Below are 23186 nucleotides of genomic sequence, written 5' to 3'. Positions count from 1 at the left end.
GTCCCCGTGGGACGATCCATAATATGTCCTATCAGTACCCATTTTTAAGGATGATCAAAACAAAGAAATTAGAGGGAAGCTCGTATACCAAACTCTAATTGAAATTGTGAACCAGCAAATCCAAGACGGGAGTTGTGATCGGAGAAGATTCATGCAATACAGCATGGTGGATTCTCTTGCTTCAAGGGTTACAGCAAGCTTTAATGAGTTTGTTAAAAAAATTCCAAGATAGATTTCTAGCTAATGTCTGAAAATATTTATTCCTACAAATGTTAGAAGATTTGCGAAAATATGTGCCGAAAAAAGACAGGAGAAAGTGACCCAAAGCTTATGATTTGGTAGATCATTAATGGTCATCTGAAAATACTTTTACATGAGCATGCTTGTAACGTATCCATTTCAAGCTTCAAATACAACAATCTGAAGCTTAAAAACTTAAGATAAAAGCAGCAGCATATATGATCAACAAGTCAACTGTAGCAGCAATAAAAATAGCCGAAAAGCAAGCATTCTACCTGCCAATGACATCACGTCTTTGATAGCTTATAAATATACAATAGATATACACATTCTATCACTGAATCTACTCGATGAAACCCATAAGGCAACCATACTCCCAACTCCTTCACAGTTCACAATTCAGGTGACCACTGGCAATCACTGGCTCCAATTGATTGGGAAGGTGAAGCTACTATACAATTTTCACAGCCGAGAAGCTAAATGCATGGCCATGTAATCTTCTGTTTTTTTGTTTAGGAAGGAACATCTTCAAAATTAGTCTATATTTTCCACCATTTCTTATTCTCCATGGTCTTCACAAGTTCATTCGCCATTGCAGCAAAACTTTCAGCATTATTTTGAAGCTCCTCAGTATGTCGACTAATTCTCTGGTAAGAGCATATATGTAAGAAGGTGCTTAGCTTATGTTGATACAACCTCAAAATATATACTAGCAAGAAGAACCAAGTTCTTAAACAGAAGTTCGATTTAAGATTTAGGTCTGTCATGCCATTTGCTCTAGAATAGAAACGATTAGGAGTGCCATCTTACTTTTGACCAACCTCATTGTGATAAAGTGACATAAGATCTATTGAACAGTATTTGTTGATTTCAAGTTACCATTTACACACGAGAAACAAAGGCAATGAACTTTGAATATAGTTTTTCTTTGCACCAAATCAGATCCAATAGGTTGTATAACTGGGGCAATATGATGATCCTTCGAGAATTTTGATTCCAATATCTCAACACCAAGTTGTTTTTGATGAAATAGATGATGCAACAATAATGTCTAGCCGAAACTAGAGATGGGAACCAATATTTTTTTATGGGTGCTGTCTACCCGATCCGCTCAAGCCAGGTTCGGGTACCCTTTAATCAGGTTTAATGTATATTCGGCTAGGAAAGTAAATATCCAAGTCAGGTTCGGATTCGAGTAGTGGGTACCCTACTCATTGTTGTTCCTATTGCAAGCAAAGATGGCAAGCAGGTCAGGTTTTTCCAAATACCTGGGCCGAACTGAGCAACTTAGACCGGGTTAATCATCACTTTTCAAAAAGTTGAGACTGCCATCTAGTACTCCCCAAAACAAAAAGGACACTCTGGTGTTACTCTATGGAGGTGGATTATGATTTATAAATTATCCAGATCATGTAGATTATATATGTGTACTCTTTATAGTTTTAAAAAGTAAATCATCTTTTCATCTAACATATGCAACTTTAATCGAATTTTCCTTTTGGTTTATTAGCATTAATATAGAGAATAAATATCCAAGTGAACAATAAAGACACAAATAAGGCATTAATCTTGCAGAATTTGGCCTTCCAGCCACTGCTAATCTTGTCCAGTGATTTGATGATATAATATTTTTCTAGCTTTTTGTTACATTCTAAGTTGATCAAATGGTATCTAAGTGTTATTTTCTGATCTAACCTTTATTTCTAATTGAGTCTTGTAAGAACTCCTTAAATATTTGTCTATGTCCATTTTATGAACACAATTAATTTAATACAGAAACCATCCATTGATAAGCCTAAGATGGTTTAATTGTTCAAAACTAGTTTTCAACTCAGTATGATGTAAAGGAAGACCTTTTTTAACTACCACATGAATGAAATTTACCAAGCTTAAACTCCTACATCTTTACCATTCCTTATTATGACTATCCTTATTAATTACTTAAGATACAATGTTCTCATTCCATATCTTTCGATCTGCAAACTTCACAGATTTACAGCATAAAGAACAATAAGGTAGAAGTTATAATATTAAAGAACACAAAAAGATGAATTCTACAAATAAAATATCACACGTCCTACCTCAAGCTTCTCCTGCCTCTGTACAAGCTTTTCTCTTGCATGAGCTGCTGCTGCTGAGGCATCCTGGATTGCAATTAATAGCTTTAGAGAAAAGAGGTGAGGAGATTATTAAAATTTAACAAGTCCAGAGGATTTTACCCCAGCAAAGCGATATTGGGTTAGAATCTCTTGAGGAGTTCTCATTCTTGGCTTTGAATCATTAGTAGATCCTTGAAACAATTTTTCTCTTTCCTTCTCCTCATCTATAGCATAACATGAAAATTGAGCCAACTGAAGGAGATGGAAATTCAAAGTTTCAGTCGAAAAATATAAATGTGATACCTTTCTTTTTACTCTTAGTTACAGTAGTTGAAGTAGATGGTGCAGGTAATGGATCATCAATCTCGATGTCATCTGCAAAATATTACAGATTTACTCCTTAAAATGATAGGGCCGGAAAGGGAGTGAGACAGAGAGAGACAGAGAGAGAGAGAGAGAGAGAGAGAGAGAGAGGAGAGGGAAGGAATACGGAGAAACAACTTTAGTATGAGAGGGAGAGAGAGAACCAATGCTCAGTTCGCCAACTTCTTCATTGCGAATGATAGTGGTTGATTGGTCCGAGAATGGGAACCTTGAAAATAATTGCTCCAGTTGTTTGGTGGAACTATAGCTAGGAATACCATCATTAACAATGTCATTTATATCTGTTCTACCTCCTTTAAGTCCTCTTATGATACCACCAATTATCCCAGGAGAGGTCATCTGGAGCAGCAAAGCCATGGTGATAGTTTATAAGAGCTAATTGAAAAAAACATAATTGTACAATAAAAAAGAGGAAGCTCTACCTGTGTTTTCTTCAAATCTATGGAGTGATTAAGGGCAGCGGCAGTAGCAGATGCCAGAACTTTATCATGAAGGCAAGGCATAAGTTCTGCAAACCTGGATAAACCCATATAAATAATTTGAGACCTAAAGAGCAATCTTTCTTGAATATCCCTTTTTTTTACTAGACAAAGAAAATGAGATACCTGGATTGATCATCCAAAAAAGAGATGAAAGCAACTTCACATCCATTCACCTGTAATTTCCTCAAAATGAAATTTTGTTTCTAACTTATATAACAAAGTTGAACAAATTAGTATTTCATGTCCATCTAGTCATCATGTGTGGCATGCAAAATCATAATTTATCCACATAATCTTGCTTAAGAATTGCAAGTAATGAATATCACTAAGTTCTAAGAATGATTTAGTCATTATCTAAAGACGGATAAAAACACAAAGGGCCTTTTACATATTAGTCCTCAAAATCTATCAATTTTGCACATAAATCTCCTGGTCCTTGTTCTTTATATAAAATTCCCTCAAATCTGATGGATATTCCAAGTATATGCCACCGACATCCTTAAACTGATCCATGGATCTGGACCATAGTCCTTACAAGATGTCAAACGAGGTTCAACATTAATTGACATCCAAATACTAAAGTGTATATCTAAGTTTTAATAGACATTACTCGAAATTAGTAAATTTGGCAATGATTTGTTCACTATAACCAGTCAGAAAGTTTACCATCATTTTAGGAATTAACTAAAATTGGAAACAAGGCTAGATTATTTATCTTATTTAATAAAATTAATTAAGATATATAGGAACAAGATCTTAATGGCAGCAAAAAATCCATGTAGTCGATCCCAAATAGTTGGGACTTACGGTTTTGTTGTTGTTGTTGAACAAACAAGATATCAATAATTTATTAACTTTCTCTTGATTCTGCAAACAATGAGCTATACCTGAGGAATTTATTGATTCAACAATTTTTTTTTTTCATGAAAAACTAACAAGTCCTCAAAAGTTTTTCATATTGAGATTTATGGAAGTCAAGTTCATGAACAGACTCACCAAAGCAATAAGCCCATCATCAGAGGAACTCATGGTTTTATCCATGTTTGTCTTGAAGCTCCATCTTAGAATGGACATTAAGGAGCTTTCCGCCTTAATTTCCAGACCTGGCAAACACCTGTCAAAGACAGAAAAGAAGATAATTATGAAATCAAAACTCAAAAGTTAAATGACACGTTGCAACACGAGCAAGAAACCCACCAAAGAAGATGAAACGTACTGGCCATTTACCTTATTTCAATAGTTCCAGTCTCAAATAGTAGTATCAGTTCTGGTGCCTTTGCATCTACCTTTAATATCGTTGACCAACAAATTCTTTGTGCTAGGTTCACCTTATGAAAAAAGTTGCTATTCCCCTGAAAATGAAAAAGATATGAGCTCAGTTGTAGACAATGCATACCAACATTATTACTTGAACACATAAGAGCATCACACCTCTATCACAGACTTTAAAGGGTACAAGCATAGAGAATCTGCAAAGCATAGCACAAGTAGTGGATCTATTAATGTTTCACAAGAATATGGAGCATCCTCTGGGCGACAGCCTTGAAGTTCTTTTGTTTCTCTTGGTTCACGATTATTGCTTCTCTCAGGTCCACTTTGAGAAGAAGGTTCATCTGGCAGGTTCTGGGAGCATTTCTCAGGCTCAGCAACTGCTTTTGATGCTGAGACACTTCCCTCTACGCATGAAAATTGGTATAAGTTACAGCACTTTTTCAACCTGCAAATACAAGGCTTAAATATTGATGAAAGCATTGGAAATACATGCCTATAACATGCATGGAAATCACAACAGATTCCTTCTTTGGCTGCACCGTTCTGGAGCCTATAATAACCCCAGTTCTGCTATCCATAATTGCAATTTGTGAATCCTTGGTGAGAGTGAGTACCACTTCTGTAGGGTTTGTTATACTGGGGCTTAGTTGCTCTGGACTGCTTACTTGAAGAATACACTGAGAAATAGAGGGCATGCTCGCAGAAATTACTGCAGAGTTAGTTCCAGAAGTGCAATCTGTACGAAACATTACAGATAGTGATGTCATATCAAGCATCAACACCTGAATGACCACGACAACAGATATTTCAGTAATTTTCTTGTCAACCTCAATTAAGTGAAAGAAACAAAAGGGAAAAGGCACTTAAATGGTACCTGACCACTTTCAAACCCTACAGCAATGTGGCTCCCAGAATTTGTGAAATGAATGTCCCGAACTGGAGAGTTTAAGATAGAAAAGGCTGCTATGCAATGAAATCCTTGCCCATGATGAATTATATGAACTGGACATGTTAAATTATAAAAGCGGTGTAAGGAAAAAAATACAAACTAGCGATAATTTGCCAGGACGAAGTGAACATGAAAGAGAAACACCAAAAGTTCATATTTCAATTCTTTCATTTACCATAAACCATATTGCATAAATTATTCCAACTGGAGCATTCCATCTTGCACTATATACAGGTCAAGTTTCTAAATTGAACTCTTGATCTCATTAGTATTTTGTTACCGAAACACATTCTTGGAAAATGAAAAGTGAACCCAAATTTTAAAACCAAATAAAAGAACATGTAAGAATCCCCTGAACTTTCAAATCCCTTCAATTTGACAAGCTAATATTTTAGGCTTGCTGAAAACCATTACCTGCAAATTAGATCTGCTATAAGCAAGCAATTAAGTAACCAAATCTTGGGACAAACAAAGTATTACTAGAAGAAAAGACACAATTTAGCAAGTCCAAACATATTGTATTGTTTGAATTTAGAATAGCTTCTTGGGAAAAAAAACATCATTTTGCCGTTCATGCTGAAAGTGAAAGAAAAATAATATACAAGTAAAGGTTAGATGATTGCAAAGTGTAGATAAGTTTGGGGGCCTTTTTACCATTTAAAATTCTTTTGGAGCACAACTATCAACATACTAACCAGTTTCTTGTAATCAGTTGAATCTAGTTCAAGACTTGAAGTTAAACATCATAGTAATTAACATGTTACCATCACTGTTCAAGTTTAAATATCATAAAAATGTACAGTCTATGGCATATCTGTTGTGACAATATTGATCAACTAAATTTTCATTCTTTCTTTTAATAAAGTTTTATTACTAGAATCTGATTACTTACCATGGCAGTTCATCATCATCCCTCAAAAATTTTCCTCAACGATGTGCAAATAACAAGCAAAATAATTAATTAACACCTCATTATCTTTTCTGATCGAACAGGTTCAGACCTTGGCCAGCCTTTAGAGGGGTCTCATTGGGATCAGGTTGCTTCATAACAGCAACTTGAAAATGAGTACATGCGTGGAACAGAATTTATTCTGTTCCATGTACACACCAACACAGCAAATCTTTAAAAAGTAGGACAATACATAGTGTGCACAAATGTCAACTAATAAATATTTTTTATATTTCAATATAATTTTATAGATTTAGATATAGCATGTACAATTTAGAAAATTCATGGTAGCAAATATTAACTTATAAGAATCATTCATGAAAGTAGTACAAATCCATATGCAAAACAATAAGGAGAATTTCATACCATAGTATATCAATAGCCCAACATAGATACATGTTAAACAAGTCTAGAAAGGCAAGGATTTAAATTTCACTGTCATTCCCTATACTGGTCTCAGGCCAAGAAAGAATGGTAGCACCAGATCAGCAATGTAGTGTTTGCTTCCAGTCAAAGAGAAAAGAAAGAAACTGACCAGAGACAAGAATAAGGGAAGGATGGGGTTGCGGACATATCTGAAATGCCAATTCTGCTGCTGATTCTTGTTCTTCTGCTCCTCCTCTCAGGATATAAAAGCTTTGTCGCATTCTAATTCACTGGATATCACCCAGTACTTAATGTCTCTTATACCAGTCCATGGTTGAACTGATAAATACAATCCGTAAGAGGAATGTCACAACCACTTAAAGTTAGCTAGAAGCCTTATGTGGATATATATATATGTATATATGCAGGATGGTTGACATCAGTAGGTGTGTAACTGATATATGAACCCTAGTGTATTCTTGAAATATCCTACACATCAGAAAGTATCCCACATGTCAGAAATTATCCGACAATTGTCATTACCAAATGTGGAATGACATGGACAAATCTATTATTTTAAAGTGCCCATGTTGTATAGCTGTTGGCACTATGATACTTGAATTATGTATTTCATGATTTCATCATCGTCCTCTTTAATCATGTGAAAGAGTGCATAAAAGCATATATATGCCATAGATGATAGACCTATCAAGCTTAGTTGATTCTCCAAATGATGGTTGCTTATGAATTATACTTTAGTTGCGAGTGTCTGAACTAATTCAGAGTGTCCTTTATACATAAAGATATGAGCTTCTGTAGAAATCAATAATTAGCTTCATGTGATATTTATCTAAAATTGATGAGTGTTTCTAGATTAGTCAGACTTGAACCAATCTCTAACAGTTATAGAGATCGGTTCTCTATTTAGAATTTTCTGCACAATTATCTGGATTCTTAGTAACAGGAACAAAATAATTAAGAAGTCATACCAAATATAATGTTCACAAGTGTCAAAAAGTAGACACGTTATCAAATAGAAGCTTCAACTTGGAGCCTTTGCACCTTATTCTTAGTTCCAAAACCCCCAGTCATGTGTCATATTTAGTCATTTGTTAGTACAAGAAAGATACACATGAAATACAGTTGGTGTTGGAAGAGATAAGATGTATCAATAGGCAATAAGCATCTTCCTAAAATTCCAGATTATTAGAGTGGCTACTCTAGCTAGTGGATGTGTTGATTTGCCAATTTTTCTATAGATGATTAACATTCTGATCATATACTTCTGGTGAAGGCTGTTTTGTTACCTTTCACATCTGTCCCGTGAAGGATGAAATTTATTTAGTGCTTCTGCATCTACTCAGGAGGTGTTTGTTCCACAGCCTCTTCATCAAAGTTTTATTCAACTAGGTCAGTTCTGTGGCATGCCAAAATTTCCGGCATTCTATGCTCGTCACTTATTTGATACGACTAAAGATGGTTTCTGCATCCTCCAGGTCCTGAGGAAGATCTATCATAATAATACTGTTGCTCAGGAAGATGAATATCTGTATATTTGCTTCCATATTTCACTCAAATTCTATCCATGTCATGATTATTAAAAATTTGATTTAAATATCAAGATATAAGAAGAAACACTAAAATGAATTTTGAATCATGCCAGAATTTTCAGTTAATATTAAAGAAATTTTCTAGAAATTGGGTTGCAGGAAGATATTACCTTCATGGTTAGTCTCGGTCACAAATTGAAAACTTGAACCATTTGTGTTTTCTTGAAGCTTATAGATGCGAACCTATATAATCACATGAGAAAAGAGTCACAATCAAGCAAAAATTGCTCTTTACAACTCAAAAGAAAATACAAATAAGAGACTGATCTAACCAGACCACGTTCATCACCAACAGCCAAGGTCATACTTAACGAGCAAAGGGCGACTGCTGATACTGCTGCAAATGCACCATCCACTTGAATCACTGGCAGCTGTCATTAAATAGCATTAGTTCTAGCATCGACAAAATCTTCACAGGTTTTTTGCTATTTAATGTTGAGGCACAAACCTTTCCTTCTAACACAAACATAAGTCCTAAAATCGGATACGTCGCATCCCATATTCTAAGGGATCCATCTTGATAACCAGCTATAAATAATTTTGCAACCTCATAATCTTCATAGGACATTTCAGGAGGGACCCCACCAGTCAAAGGCCACTTTGTGCCCGCAGAAAGAGTAGACGAACGTGTTGTTCTAGCATAAAATTTCTAAAGAAAATGCAAGGGTTGAACGAGCCATATAAGGATTATTACAAATTCAAACCTAAATTTAGATTAAGTACCTTAAACAAAACCTTGGAAGCACTACTGCCCTTGGATAGCAGACAAAGTTTTGCCACAGTCATACATGGATCGATGGTTGGTACAACTAGTGGAAAATTTTCAGCTTGAGCAGAATGATTTCCCTCAGATTTTAACACTGATAACACAGCACCATCATAGACATTTATTTGGCCCGGGTTTGTCAATACAAAAAGAGCAGCAGTGGAATTTTTATCCGATGCACCAACATCAGGGATCAGGATCATGTCTGCAAAGGATCCATTAAGATTAAGATCCACACGTGAGATGCACTTTACAGTCTCCACTCCCGAGGACCATTCAAGAGTCAGGACCTGCAGAGAAAATAATTTAAATAATTGATAAATAGAAATTACTTCGCAATATGTCATATGAATCTCCTCATATTGTTGAGTTCTTTTACATAAAAATAAAAGCTTTACTAGAAAGGAATAATCTAATCTATCTAGACAGAATACACATATTCTCCAGCTATAGAAACATTTAAGTATTTAACACATTAAACTTCAAGCAACGTTCTTATTACCTAGGCTCTAGGAATCTTAAAACCCAAGCTTATTTCATTACTTTGTCAACAACCAACCTGTAAACGGTGCCAATACTATCACTTAGTGCACAAAGGATCATGCCTCATTTTTTTTAAATCTACCTGAAATGTTGATGTTGAATGGATCATCTTTTACGTTCACATAATAGGTGAGGTTGATGAAGTTAGTTAACTGAAGATAAAAGGACATAAAAATAAATGAAATTGAGGCATTTGACACTGTTAGTTTTTCAAAGTTGCTTAGGATGATGACTTATGTGTGCCAATTAATTATTTAAATCCTAGTGTTCAACTCTTCCATCTTCATGCAGGAGCAATTTTGTCCCTGGCCTTCATAATATTCTAAAAAAAGATGAACCATGAAGGCCATATTTGCACTTACCAAAATTCTACAAAGTACAAACAAATCCAAACATTCCATAAGACTATCTTTATTAGATCTGCCTGTTGAGTATGTCATGAATCTCACAAGGAAACATAGCTGTAATCATCCCCTTTTCCAACTATTAATATCTCCAAGATTTTTTTGAGGAAAATGATGACTAAGTTTACCGGGGAAGATTTTGAGTGCATTTGGCTTTTTTATTCGGCAATAAACTTAACACACAATTTTTTCAAAATTCCAAAGAAATTTGACAAGTTCCTCTTTGTAGTCACTTAACCTTCTAAAAGAGTCACACTTTGTGTCATTATAATCGTGACACATGATCTAGTATGTTATATGACACCACTTTAATATCTAGAGACATGAGAACTTCAGTACAATTTACAAACATTTAGACATGTCAAGAACAAGAAACAAGCAGATACCTGAACAATTAACTAAATGCAAAATAAAGTATGTAAGTAACACAGATGAACATATTTAAAGAAAGTGAAGGACTTTTGAGTTTACAAATTAGGGTTCGCTATTTCAGGTACTGGACCCATCTCGGTGATTTTTCAGGTCAGTATGTACCGGTCTATACCAATGTACTGGCTCACGATACGCTAGGGCATGCCGACAGGAACTCAGGCGATCCACATCTCGGTCACCAGTCAGACCAGTTCATACTGCTCGTACCGTACCGACTCGGGCGGTACAGCAAATGTCGGTATAAATAATCTAGTAAACCAAACTACAAAAGGACAAAAAAAGAAAAGGAAAATATCTCGATCTACACTATATAAGTTTGTCTTTGCTCTAGGATCTAGATACCATAAAATCAACATAGTGGTTGAACAAAGCCAATTTCCATAAATAAAGTTTCTTAGTCAGCAAATATGCTCATGTTGTGTCTCCCTTGATTATGTTTACAAAAACTAAAATAAATCAGCGAACTGATAGTATAAATGCCAGTTCCACAACAAAATAGAAAGCCTCTGAACCAAAGAAACTTATTCTAAATATATCATGAGATGAATGGTCAAGTCACTTTTACTTATATAATAAGACAAAAAAAACTACAGAAAGTGAAAATAAACAAACTGCTAAAACTTCTTCAGATCCAATCTCATCACCACCATAGATAAAAAGCTGCCCTCCTTTATCGATATTTCCTTTACAATTAGCAGACCAGTGCAAGACAATGACTGGGAGCCTGCGGTCTCCTGATGCCAACTGCAGCTTAATCACATTACTGGATGATATCTGGGGTTGTTGCCCTTTTACTGAGAAACTATCTGAGAAGTCCCACAATAGTATATCACCATTCATGTAACCCACAGCAGCAATTGAACCATTAGTAGATACCCAGCAAAGACAACAAATTTCATTGTCTCCATCATGGTTGGCTGCATTGCTTTGAAGCTGATCACTAGTCTCACTGAGAGAATCAGGGCCCTCTGCACCTTTCAATTGCAGGTTTGTATGACCTCTGGTGGTAACAGCTTGTCCTTTGTGAATATCCCAAAGAATTAGTAATCCCTTCTCATATGCAACCAGCACTCTGCAGTAAAGTCAATTACTGACCATGTGAGAAACATCTTACTGATATAAGGCACACAAAAATAGACAAGCATAGGTTGATTTTAAAAAAAAGAGGAATCATTTCTGCTAGTGCAAGAATGAAAACGAAGACTTGAATATTTTTGTGTTTAGATCCTCAAGTCCACCTTGAAGAATAAGGGAGCCAACCACGTAACTGGTGTGAGTGATTACATCAATTTCTATCAATATCTTCTGAATGAAGTGGTAAAAAGCAAAGTATTGATTAGCATGAAAAAGATAGTGAATAAGTCAACACATAAAATTTAGTTTTCAAATCACATGTTTCATTTATGACCGAAAAGACAAAAAAAATTGAATGATCCCTGGATGGTCTGTTATGTACCAGCCAGATGGCACTCAGAAAGGGTAAGAAGGTGGAGAAGGAGAAGAGGAAGAAGAGGAGAGGTATGTCTTTCCTGTTTTTTATTTTTCTTTTAATATAACTGGTACCAGCAATATATATAGGACCACATCAGTGTACCACACTATCATGGCTGGTGACTGGTAAGGTGTTGATACTCGAAAAAAGAATCTTTAACATTTGATTAATTGCTCGCCTTTCTACTTGAGTCAATTTCTCAAGTAGAAACACTGGAGTCCAGGGTGAATAAGTGGGTTAATACCAACATAACTCGACAAACGCAAGTGGTTTAAGGCTTCTAACATTCAAATAACACATAGTGAGCCATATTTTACATTGCACATTTATAATTGCATAACAATAAAATTCATCCTTAGCTTATAACATTTTCCTAGCTTTTTTTATGGAGTTGAGTTAGTACTGTGGATAACAGGCAAACATTCTGTGAATCTGAGAAGAAAATATTTTGAAAGGAACAAGATTATTAACAGAAAGCTTCAATCCAGGAATGGCATGTATATGTCATACCTAGTCGAAGAAGTACCAGGCTGAGGAAGAATTCCAACAATCGACTGAATGTCAGGAATGGAAATCCCAGCTGCTTCTGTATGATTTTTTTCACAATACATAAATTTAAATATTACAAAAATATAATTAAAATCTTATGCACAAATAACATCAATATCATTCCACTGGAACCAAATGTAATATGAATCCGCTAAAATGACAAAGGCCAACAATGGTTAAACAAGAAAAGAAAATGATGACATAGATATGTCAGTTTTCACTCCCACCAACCCAGTAGAGAGCACACAGAAGATTTCCTAAAAGAACAAGAGAGCATAACAAATGGAAGAAATGGAACTTAGCTCCCAATGAGTAAGACCAGAATGATAAAGCAAATTTACAAAGCCTAATTAATAATTAACAAGCCAGTAAATTTACAGTCACCTACAGTTTCTATTGATGTGTACTAAAAGTAAGAAATCATAGCCACCTGAAGAATTCAGAGATCTAGGCCAACAAATGAATAGAAGTGGCTCATCGTAAAGTCAAAAATTGGTTGATATATTTCTTGCCCCAGTGTCATTTAAAAAATCCGAATAAGTTGATTCTAGAATGAATAGCCACTATCATATATTTCTTTGACTTTTTCCCCTTATCACCCAGTATTCCAAAAATATATAATGTGTGATGAAAGTGACAAAACTAGTACCACCACCTCCCTAGAATTTAGTTCAATGCCCTCTTAATGCTAGAAAATCAAGGAAGTAGATGACTTTATCATGGTTCGCCTTACCGGTCTATACCAGTGTACCAACTGGTATACCAAACCTTGGACTTTACATTACCCTATTTTCGAAACCTAAGGATTTATAAATCTCTTATGGAGAACAATCTTGTTCTTGGATTAAAATATTTTTTTCTTGAATCACCTTGATGACGCTCTTCACCATCAAGGCTAGATATGTTCCAAGGGTCAGAATGTTTTGCTGGCTCAATTTGCACTGTAAAATTTGGTATCTGAATTTTCAAGGGTCGGAATGTTTACAATGGTCATGAAAGGCCAAAATAAATATCTGCAGTTCCATCCTGTGTTGCAATCAATCAAAAAGTCATTGTATTTTCAAATGGATGCAAAAGAAGTAAAGAACTATAGACTATAGTATATATTTCACTATCACCTTTTATTTATTAGCATGCATGTCCAAATGTGATTTTCAAGCATAGAACACAATTAACAAGATAAAAATTGGAGCAGAGATTTGCAAGATAAGAAGTCAATCAATTCAGAGAAAATGCAGCATATATAATATTTCTGTCACATGTTTCTAAGGAGAAATAGCTACCAGCTACAGCATTAGCAGGAAGTTGATAAGGCAACTTCAAAAGTTCTCCATTTTCTTCATCATACTTCAATACAGACAGCAGCCCATTCTCATCTCCAATATACCTAAAGCAGTAATTTAGTTAACATTTTTCTGACAAGCCAGCAAGCAGCTGACTGATGAGAATCAGTAAAGCAATTCCTTTAATAAAAACGCACATCAAGTAGGTCCCATAGATTACAGAAAAGGCAGTTACATTAGCCTCCCACTGAAAACAATGAACTAGTTGCCTGAGCTCTAAATTCCAAACCTGCCAAGGAGATGAAATTTCAAGGTTCTGGATACATATGTAAAGAAAACCAAAAATAAACATAATTGAAAGAACAAAGTCAAAATTATGTATTTAAGTATTACTGCATATGAGTATACAAACATGCCTGAAGGAATGTAGGTATGTATATATGCATGAATATATGCACGCAACAAGCAAGAATTTTTGCTGAAAGTTTAAAGTTTCAAGCATGACCATAATCAAAAGAACAAAGGAAAAATTTGCAAAAGAATGGATGTGGATTTCACAGGTAACAACAAAATTCGCAAAAGAGGAAAGAAGACAACAGCATTTAAGCAGACAAAGTCATGCTCCATCAGACCTCTCCTATTTTATAGGGGGTCAAAAGCTCTAATGCCTCACTCTCAGTATTATAATGCCAATTCTCAATATAATAACAGCAGATGGTTATAAAAGTTCTATTAAATGTATTACTATCCAAAATAATGTGAGGAGTAGTACTACACATGCTATAGAAACCAAACATTATAATTATAAATTTAGTACCTGGACTTCATTCTCATTTGTAATGGTGACAAGAAATCCTTGATTATGTAGAAACTGAAATAGAAAAAGTACAAGTTTTGAGACTAACAAAGAAAAATTACACTTTAATAAAGAAATTTTATTTCACTAGAACAAAGCATAAGATAAAACAAAAAATATTCTTAATAAAGGAGACTTCTGATTTCCCAACCATGCTGATACGTATATCAATGAACATGTACACACACTAATGTCGGGAAAAAAGGACAAAGGACAATTATGGTTTCACAAATGACACATTAAGAAAAATGTAGATTGGAAGTAGGCATAAATCATGTCAAGCAATATATGCAATATAGCGAAATACAATTATATTTATCTAATGCAACATATATTGTGCTGGGAAATCAGCTGAGTCTTAACCTTTTACGATCTACAATGTCCAACAGCTGAGCCTTATGTTCATGACCACTATGCAAAAGCAATAAACATGAATGATTAATGCTGACCATGAAACTGAATTTTGTAAAATCATGTTCTTTTTCCAAGGACACTAAGTGATACAAGAAACTTGAGTAGTTAATATTCGATTCTCAAACAGTTAGCAAATAACATTAGCTTCTGTATTATTTTAAGTGCAACTTTAATAGGACAATGCTGTTGCATCAATAATACATCACTTCGACATACCTACATTTTCTAAATATCCAGTAAGTAATGACCTAAAATCGAAGAATAAAGTTGACACTCCCAAGGGAAAGCATAAACTAAAAATATGGATGAAGAGATTGATTGTATTTCATTATTACTTGATTCAAAAAGAAACTCTCCTAAGTTTTAGAAACTTTATGTTTTGCAATTTTTTTCACCCTTTCTCACTAAACTTCCATTCTCATATTTCTTTTTGTTGACATGTTGATTCTTACTGAACTTTTGGTCATATATTTCAGAATTGGATTTATCAATTTCTATTATAATTCAACAGATGGCACAAATCATGATACACATCATATGCTTTAATAATTTACCAGATCCTGGTTGAAAGATATGTGTTTTGTTCTTCATTTACCGAGGAACACACTAGAGAAAGTTTTCATTGCCTCTCTGATCTTGACAAAAAATACTTAACAAGTCTCAAAACAGATTTTCTCTAATGTGGCTGAACTTCAAAGTTCAAACGCCAGCAATTGTATGTGTTTAAAATTAATTGCTGCACCATTTTCTTTAAAGACCTTTTTTATGCAAATGACTATTTAAACCTCAATCATGTTAGCAAATGACTCATTCATTTAATCAGGGTGCACAAGAAGATTTATTTCTTGTAGGTTCCATTATGCTATATTGTTTAGAAATCTTATCAAACAGAACTAAGCTCTACTAAACCAGGAAGAAACAAAAGCACATTGCCGAGAGTCACAACCTCTAAATATTTATAGGGAACCTTCTTTGGGCATATAAGAAGGCCTTCAATATTATCACCTCCAATAACTTTTATCCTACCATCCCTGCAGTACAGGAAAAACCAATTATCCATAAAAGGTCAGGAGAGTATATAGATTCTTTTTTTTTTTGGCTTAAAAATGATCATTAGATGATGAAGCCAATTTATTAGGCAGAAGAGTTTGCAAGTAGAAACTAGAAAACACTGAAGAAGATGCCAATTGGCTATACTATTAGGCAAGGTATGCAATCTCATTGGGCACATCAGTACAGTACCAGTCCATACCAGTGTACTAGGGCCAGTGCACCAGTCCTAAAATGGATATAAATGGAAGAAGAAGACCCTAATAAGCTCTAACTACATGAACATTCTGTAATTAATGAGTCATCAATTACCCTAAAATGGGTATAAATAAACAAAGACCCTAATTAGCCCCAATTACATGAAATTAACATAGAGATTAAGTGTCGGATTTCCTTGATTTGAGAACAATTACGATCAATCTTGAGATTAAACCCCTCTTCAATGGCCAATTAACCTTCCCCAATTGTTACCCAAGAAATCAAGAGAATGAGAGGGAGAATGAGTTTGAGAAAGAAGATGTGAGAGTGAGAGAGGTGGTAGATCCGCAACCAGGCCCCAGTGGTCGGATTGGATGATTTGACCCAAATCTGACCATTACCTACTGGTACCAATCGGTAACGGTCGAATTCTGATTGGTATGACTAGAAAACCCGGTGTACTGGATGGTACATCTCCAATCTGGAACGGTACACCTCTATCAAGTATGAACAATCAAAATTGGCTTGGTCCACATCTCGATGGCCGGTCAGGCCAGTAAATACCAGTGATTTCGCACCATAGCAACTGAAATTGCAATGATTGCTATTAAGCATAAATGAATTAATGAAAAGCATATTCTTTCATGTTGCACGATGCATAAAACTAATGTCTAAACCAGTGTCTGCCGTACCGAAGTGTACCAGCCGTACCGGGCGGTATGTACCGGTCCGCCAGGTACTCGGTACGTGGACCGCCCTGTACCGCTACAGTGCTACAGTACTATACTGTAGTACTGCTACAGTATCGGTACACCAGGGTATACCGCTCAGTACGCCCTGGTGTACCGCCCGGTACATCGGTACCGTACCGTACCGAGCCCGGGTCGAAACTCCGGTACGGTACGGTATGGCGGACCTTGGTCTAAAATTTTTCTTTACATAAAAAGACAAACAAAGAAACTGAGCTTTTAGTAATAACATTTTGAGCATTGGTCACATTTCAAACATCAAAAGTGTTGATTATAGTGTTCACCACCCGCCAGCTTGATTATTAAACATGAGCACACATATGACAATTTTTTGTTGCATAACTTTATGAAACTCATAAATATGATGAATCAGTTTTTTTTATGAAGCAAAAGGCTGGGAGTCAAAACTTTAACCATTTAAGGTTCAAAAGGCATCCATCTGTACTCTCATTATTTATAAAACTTAAGTTATGCCATTGTTTAGCACACAAACAAGAATAAGAAAAGAAATGCAAATATACTAACGAAGCAAAAATATGCTATTGGCTAAAATAACTTTTAAAATACACATGCATGTCATTTCTACATTCTATAAACATGCACACACATATGCAAAAACTCATTACTGACCTACAACTGAATCTCATACTTTCAGCATCATGTAAATGAGAGTAGAAGACAACATATTTTACAAAATGCATAAAGGCACACATATGCATGTATAACTTCTATAAATCTACAGTTCAAGACTTCAACTATTGTTTTCCAAAACTTTTGAACACCATGAATGGATAAAGTGAAGAAATAATCTAAATTTAAGAAGCACATAAGTATTGCTGAAAGCCTCTCTGCTTGTAAGGGTTGGGTACTTGGCTCATACATTAGGTTTCAGATATCAGTATCAGTGCCCATGTCAAGATCATATTGGACTTTTATGAACCAAGCCGTACAAATATGGCACACGATGATATGCCACGGAACATAGTAAAGATTGGATTTAAGTCTGCATCTATCTGGAGTCCAGTTAAGAATTAGATTAAGTCTAATGGTTAGGACGAAAAATAGTGGGTCTATTTTTACTTAATCGGGTGCTGATGTTTTCTTTATTTTATGGTACAACTTATGCAGTGCAAATTTGGGTACATAATCAATTTATTGTGATGCCAAAACAAACACCAGATTTGAACAGGATAAGCAATGGTAACAGGAAACCAAATCTACTTTTATATGATAGAATATTGAGGAATCTGATAGGAAATGAAGTGTAAATAAGTTCAGAATAATCTTTATTTTCTTTCTTTTCTCTTCTAGAGAGTCCCTTTAGTTAGTGTAAATATGAGCCTAATTTGGAGTCTTTACAATGTATTGAGTTATTAAGTTAATATGGAACTTTAGGTATCTTTATGGCCCGATATTCACGGTTATCCTCTTCCTCTACCTCTTATGAGATTCCCTCTAGCCTCTAATCCCCCTCTCAAATCTCTGTTTCTAGTTCTTTCATTTTTAATTACTACCCCAACCAAGATTCACAATACCGTACCGTACCAGTATTTCAACCTGGGCTTGGTACCGGTATGGTACGGTATACCGAGCGATACACCCAGGTGTGCCGAGTACTGTAGCACTGCTACAGTGCTACAGTGCACTCTGACCGGTACGTACCGCCCATACCGGGCGGTACAGTTCGGTACTGCAGACCCTGACCCCAACAACTATAGCTGTAACTTAACATTATTGATTGGAAATCAAGTATCCCAGACAGCACTCCCATGAAACTTGGTGATATGATACCCATGAAATGAAATGGACATATGATCCAGATTTAGCAGAGGTCTTACAAACTCATTCAAAGCTAGCCAAACATCCACAACAACTGCAGTGAGAAAAATTGCAAGTAGACAGATTATCAACATTCTCTTTTACTTTATTGTCTTTTAACCTTTAAGAAAAATTAAGAGAAATATGCAATCAAAGATACCAGTATTTTGACCCTACCTTCTGAGAAAAATATTTACAACCATATTATTCGAAATAGATCATCCAAAAGATAGAATTATTTGTTGATCTTTTGCATGATATCAAAATTTATTGTTTACGCAAGCATATTAATATGTTAAAACATACACATACAGATATATACATGGAGGCTGAGAGAGAGAGAGAGAGAGAGAGAGAGAGAGAGAGAAAGAGATCTTTGCATATACATTTTAGTATATATGCATAGAAAGATATCTAGCGGATCACCATCATAAACACAGCCCTAAAGCACCTCGTGCCAATTTGATGGATATCCATGACTTATGTAATTATGCATAAATATAAACACGGATAATATGAAGAAAATACCTTCAGTTTTCCAAAAAAGACATAAATTTTACTTAAACATGTCCCTTATGAGTATTGTGAGTACTGTCATTTTGGCCCAGCTGAGCCTCAAGTCCATTATAATTGCAAAGTATAATCTTTTTGCCCTTGCCTAAAACTAATAATGGTTATTTATTCTAAAAATGTCTTTCTAAATTTTTAATTACTATGCAAGTGCTAAAAGAGCAACCCTCTAGACTATCCTCCTTATCAAGATGTAATTACTAAAGAACCCATGGACATTAGAGGATCATCCATGTCTTTCCCAAAGCAAACATAACCCACTGTTAATAAAAACATAAAAAATATAACCTAGCATCAGCAGAAACATAGACAGCACAAAACATAGTTGATGAATTAGCATCATTGTACTCACAAAGTTCCAATTGCCAATAGTCTCTGAATAGGATCAAAAGCTAAAATAGATGCAGTATATGGAATGCCATAGTGAATTGTGACTTGAGCAGCAAGGCCCGACAAAGTATGTTCATTCTCTTCAGTATGCTGTTAAGGAAAGGAAATATATAGTCAACAATTTGGTGATCTAAATTTAAATTTAAATAGCATATGCTCATATAAAATAAAGCACACAATCTGGAAGTTAGAAGACAATAAAAACACTAATTATAAGGCATGCCCGCGATGGCCGATTATATTAGTTAGAGTCTATTTACAATACAGAGTTAAGTTGTCACATATTCTCAGTTTTTGCTATTCTTGATTATGTCTTTGTGCACCTTCTTTATTCTGATGTTTTGACTTTTCTAATACGACTGAGATCAAATAATAGAGTTTGTTATTAGATAGGAGTTTATCACGGAGGAGGCAAAGAAGGTAAAAACCATGTCCCGCTAAGTTTGACTAGATTGATGCTATCTATAGACATGCGCATGCGGCTGGCTGAGAGGGTGGTGATGTTAATATCTATTGCTTACTTCGAAGCTTGGTTATCTTGCCCAACTGATCTTTAACCCTATCTCTCCCCTTCTCTATTACTCCGTTTGTGATTTATTTTCTCATCTTATAGGAGACCCTACTCTTCGTTTGTTGTTTTCCTCACCATTTCTTTCTCGTTTATTGTTCCTTACTGTTAAGGTGGCCTATTATCTGCAGCATTTATCATAGAACGCCAAACCCTGATGTGATTTCATCTTAACAAAGATATATTGTTAAAGAAAACCATCTACGAGCATAGTAAGCCATTTAGTCGAGTAAGATAACAGGGTAGACAATGCATATAACAAGAATATCTTGATGTCCGCATGTATGATCAATTTCGGCGATCCACTCAAAAATTGGTGACCGCCTAATATAATGTCAACAGATGCCGTAAGATTGTCGCTTCGTTAGCTGCTTCAATCGTTATTAAACGAATTGTTCTCAGAACCAAATTCCAAGAACCAAAGAATTTGGTAGATTCCCTCTTGTTCTCGTCCCCACATTTTTTCTCGGAGCTTGGGTAGCTCAAAGTCCCGTCGCAAGCACAATGACTGAATTGCACGGAATAAATACGAGACAACGAGAGGATGGACGGATCGGGAATATTGCCGAATACCTGCTTCAGGACTTTCTTGATGAAGCGCATGGCGTCCATCGGCAAGATCTTGGCGTCGACGCCGATCTTTCGGCTACGATCGGATCGGGGTGTAGATGCCGCGCGAGGGAAGCAGGTGGGATCGAAGGACGACGAGCGAAAGATGGCTCCGAGAGATCGGTCGGTCGTCGCCTCTTCCCCGGGGGAAATAGAGGAATATAGAAGAGGAAGAAGGAAAGCGAGGAAAATAAGGAAATAAGTTGTCCTTCGGAATTCAGAAAGCAGACCAAAGATCGACGAACCACGGACGGTCCAGATCTCATCATCGTCTCATGATGATGCCGCCATGTGTAAGGATCAGACACTGCCCTTGACATCGTCCGAGGGAATAAATTACGTATGCCTAAGAAAATGCTGTTTTAATATCATAAATATTCAATATGTCAAGAATCTATTCTAATATCATAAATATTCAATATGCCAAGAGTATAATGATCGTATCAGCTAGCTTAACTGATTAATTTTTTTATTATCTCATACCTTGGAGGTTGAAATTAATCAAACCATCAAAAATCTGATTAACTCAGTCAATTTATAAACATTCCACATAATTCTGGTTATATAAAATCGTTACAATCGTGTAATATAATGAATGATTATTTAAAATATTTAACATAAATATTTTATTATTTGTTTAAGATGATATTTACATATGTTAGAGAAAATCGTCGTCGACGTCGAAGTCTAACCAACGTGGTCCAAACCCGAAGACATTGAAGTGTTTGAAGTGGCTTGTAGATGATTCTGAGACAACTCCGAAACGAAAGCATCGAGTCCCGTGAGACCATCGATACTTAGGCCAATGTTGAGAGAAGTTAATAAGAGATTTATAATCAATATGATTTTTTTAGGGGGGTAAGGGGGAGAGCCCTTAGCATAGTGTCAAGATCACCTTTTGTATTGGGCTTTAAAGGAGACATCCTATAAATGCTTAAACATCCCTTAGTTGGCATTTTGTTCACGAGGATGGTACAGGAGAGATAACCTTAAACGACTTATCTTTGACTTTTATCTATGCGAGCAAATAGGCACGAATGACCTGAGTTATTTTTCTTCCACACGAGTTTTCATTTTGACGCTTACATGTTATATGATGATTGATCGTTAATATGCTCATCTCAACATCAGGTATGAAATTATAATTAATATGAGAAACAGATTAAAATCGATGTGATTTATTATCATCGATGTTTATGTTTATAATGTTAGTTGCTATTATCGTTCTAATTATTTTATATACAACTTTTTAAATTAGTTTTAGTATTATTTAGTTTTTTATTATAGGTAATTTTAATTTATTTATTATAAAAAAAAATTAAAATACACAGTACGACCAGTTGATCCAACTGTCGTTCATGTAGCTGCGGTGGAAATCTCGTCTCACCCTTTATAAGGTGGCGTCGGCGGCGAGATGACATCCCAACGCTGCGTGGCTCGCACGACCTGTTTATGGTCGTCTCTTTCCCCGCGGATGTAAGCTCGGCACGTCGCTGGCTTTTCCTTGCTCATCGCCTGTGGATATAACAGAAACGAACCCACGCCATCCCTGTGCAACGCCGAAGACACGATGGATTCTTGTTCGCTCGGATCTCGATGGCTCCCCTGTTTCGTCGTCGTCGTCGTCTTACTCTGCGGCGTAGGTTTCACGCATCCTGTCTCAGGTACTCGCTCTGATGCTTCCTTCTCTCTCTCTCTCTCTCTCTCTCTCTCTCTCTCTCTCTATCTCTCTCTCTCTGCTCCTTCCATTCTGTGTAAGTTTCTGCGTGGACTCGCATCATTGTTGTGATGGAACTGAACAGGGCGGAGCACCGGAGAGCCACGATCATTGACGGTTTCGTTGAATGACTACGGCGGTGCACGAGCAAACCCAGGGCATGAGCCGAAGCCCAAGGCAGTGCCCAAACTAAAGCACAGGCCATGACCCAACCACGGCGTTGCTTCCTCTTTGTGGTGGTGCTCCTCCTCTTGTTGTGTGTGTGTGGAAAAAGGAGAGTTTGCAGCGTTACTTCATAATGACTCTTTGTTTACCAATAAAACAAGGCGTTTGTGATTGCTGATACAAGACATGTGTTGATAAGCAAACACGCATATATCGTAGTGTGTATTTCGTTACTGAAATATCCATACGAAGAATTAAATTA

The 23186-nt window shown here is 35.8% G+C and overlaps 1 protein-coding gene across 2 annotated transcripts; it reads right to left on the bottom strand.

Annotated features, from left to right (window-relative positions):
- Positions 1-317: 317 nt before the first annotated feature.
- LOC103986182 (uncharacterized) lies at positions 318-21226 on the bottom strand. Of its 2 annotated transcripts, XM_009404105.3 has the most exons (24): positions 21007-21226; positions 19828-19955; positions 16037-16121; positions 14638-14691; positions 14018-14109; positions 13821-13924; positions 12499-12574; positions 11109-11568; positions 9075-9407; positions 8800-9000; positions 8624-8722; positions 8462-8534; positions 5352-5479; positions 4971-5259; positions 4637-4881; positions 4433-4557; positions 4202-4319; positions 3329-3378; positions 3146-3239; positions 2867-3062; positions 2643-2714; positions 2460-2563; positions 2322-2384; positions 318-887 (listed from the first exon to the last, which is right to left on the bottom strand). In XM_009404105.3, the coding sequence occupies exons 1-24, from the start codon at positions 21043-21045 to the stop codon at positions 780-782; spliced, it is 3336 nt and encodes a 1111-aa protein (XP_009402380.2). In that variant the 5' UTR covers positions 21046-21226; the 3' UTR covers positions 318-779. The 2 variants fall into 2 exon arrangements, with proteins under 2 accessions (XP_009402380.2, XP_064966231.1); XM_065110159.1 differs by lacking the exons at positions 16037-16121; positions 21007-21226 and having other exon boundaries at positions 19828-19958.
- Between the last annotated feature and the right edge of the window lie 1960 nt (positions 21227-23186).

Source organism: Musa acuminata, chromosome BXJ2-5 (assembly GCF_036884655.1).
Source record: "Musa acuminata AAA Group cultivar baxijiao chromosome BXJ2-5, Cavendish_Baxijiao_AAA, whole genome shotgun sequence".
NCBI lineage: Eukaryota > Viridiplantae > Streptophyta > Magnoliopsida > Zingiberales > Musaceae > Musa > Musa acuminata.
This window is presented reverse-complemented; position numbering and strand designations above follow the sequence as displayed.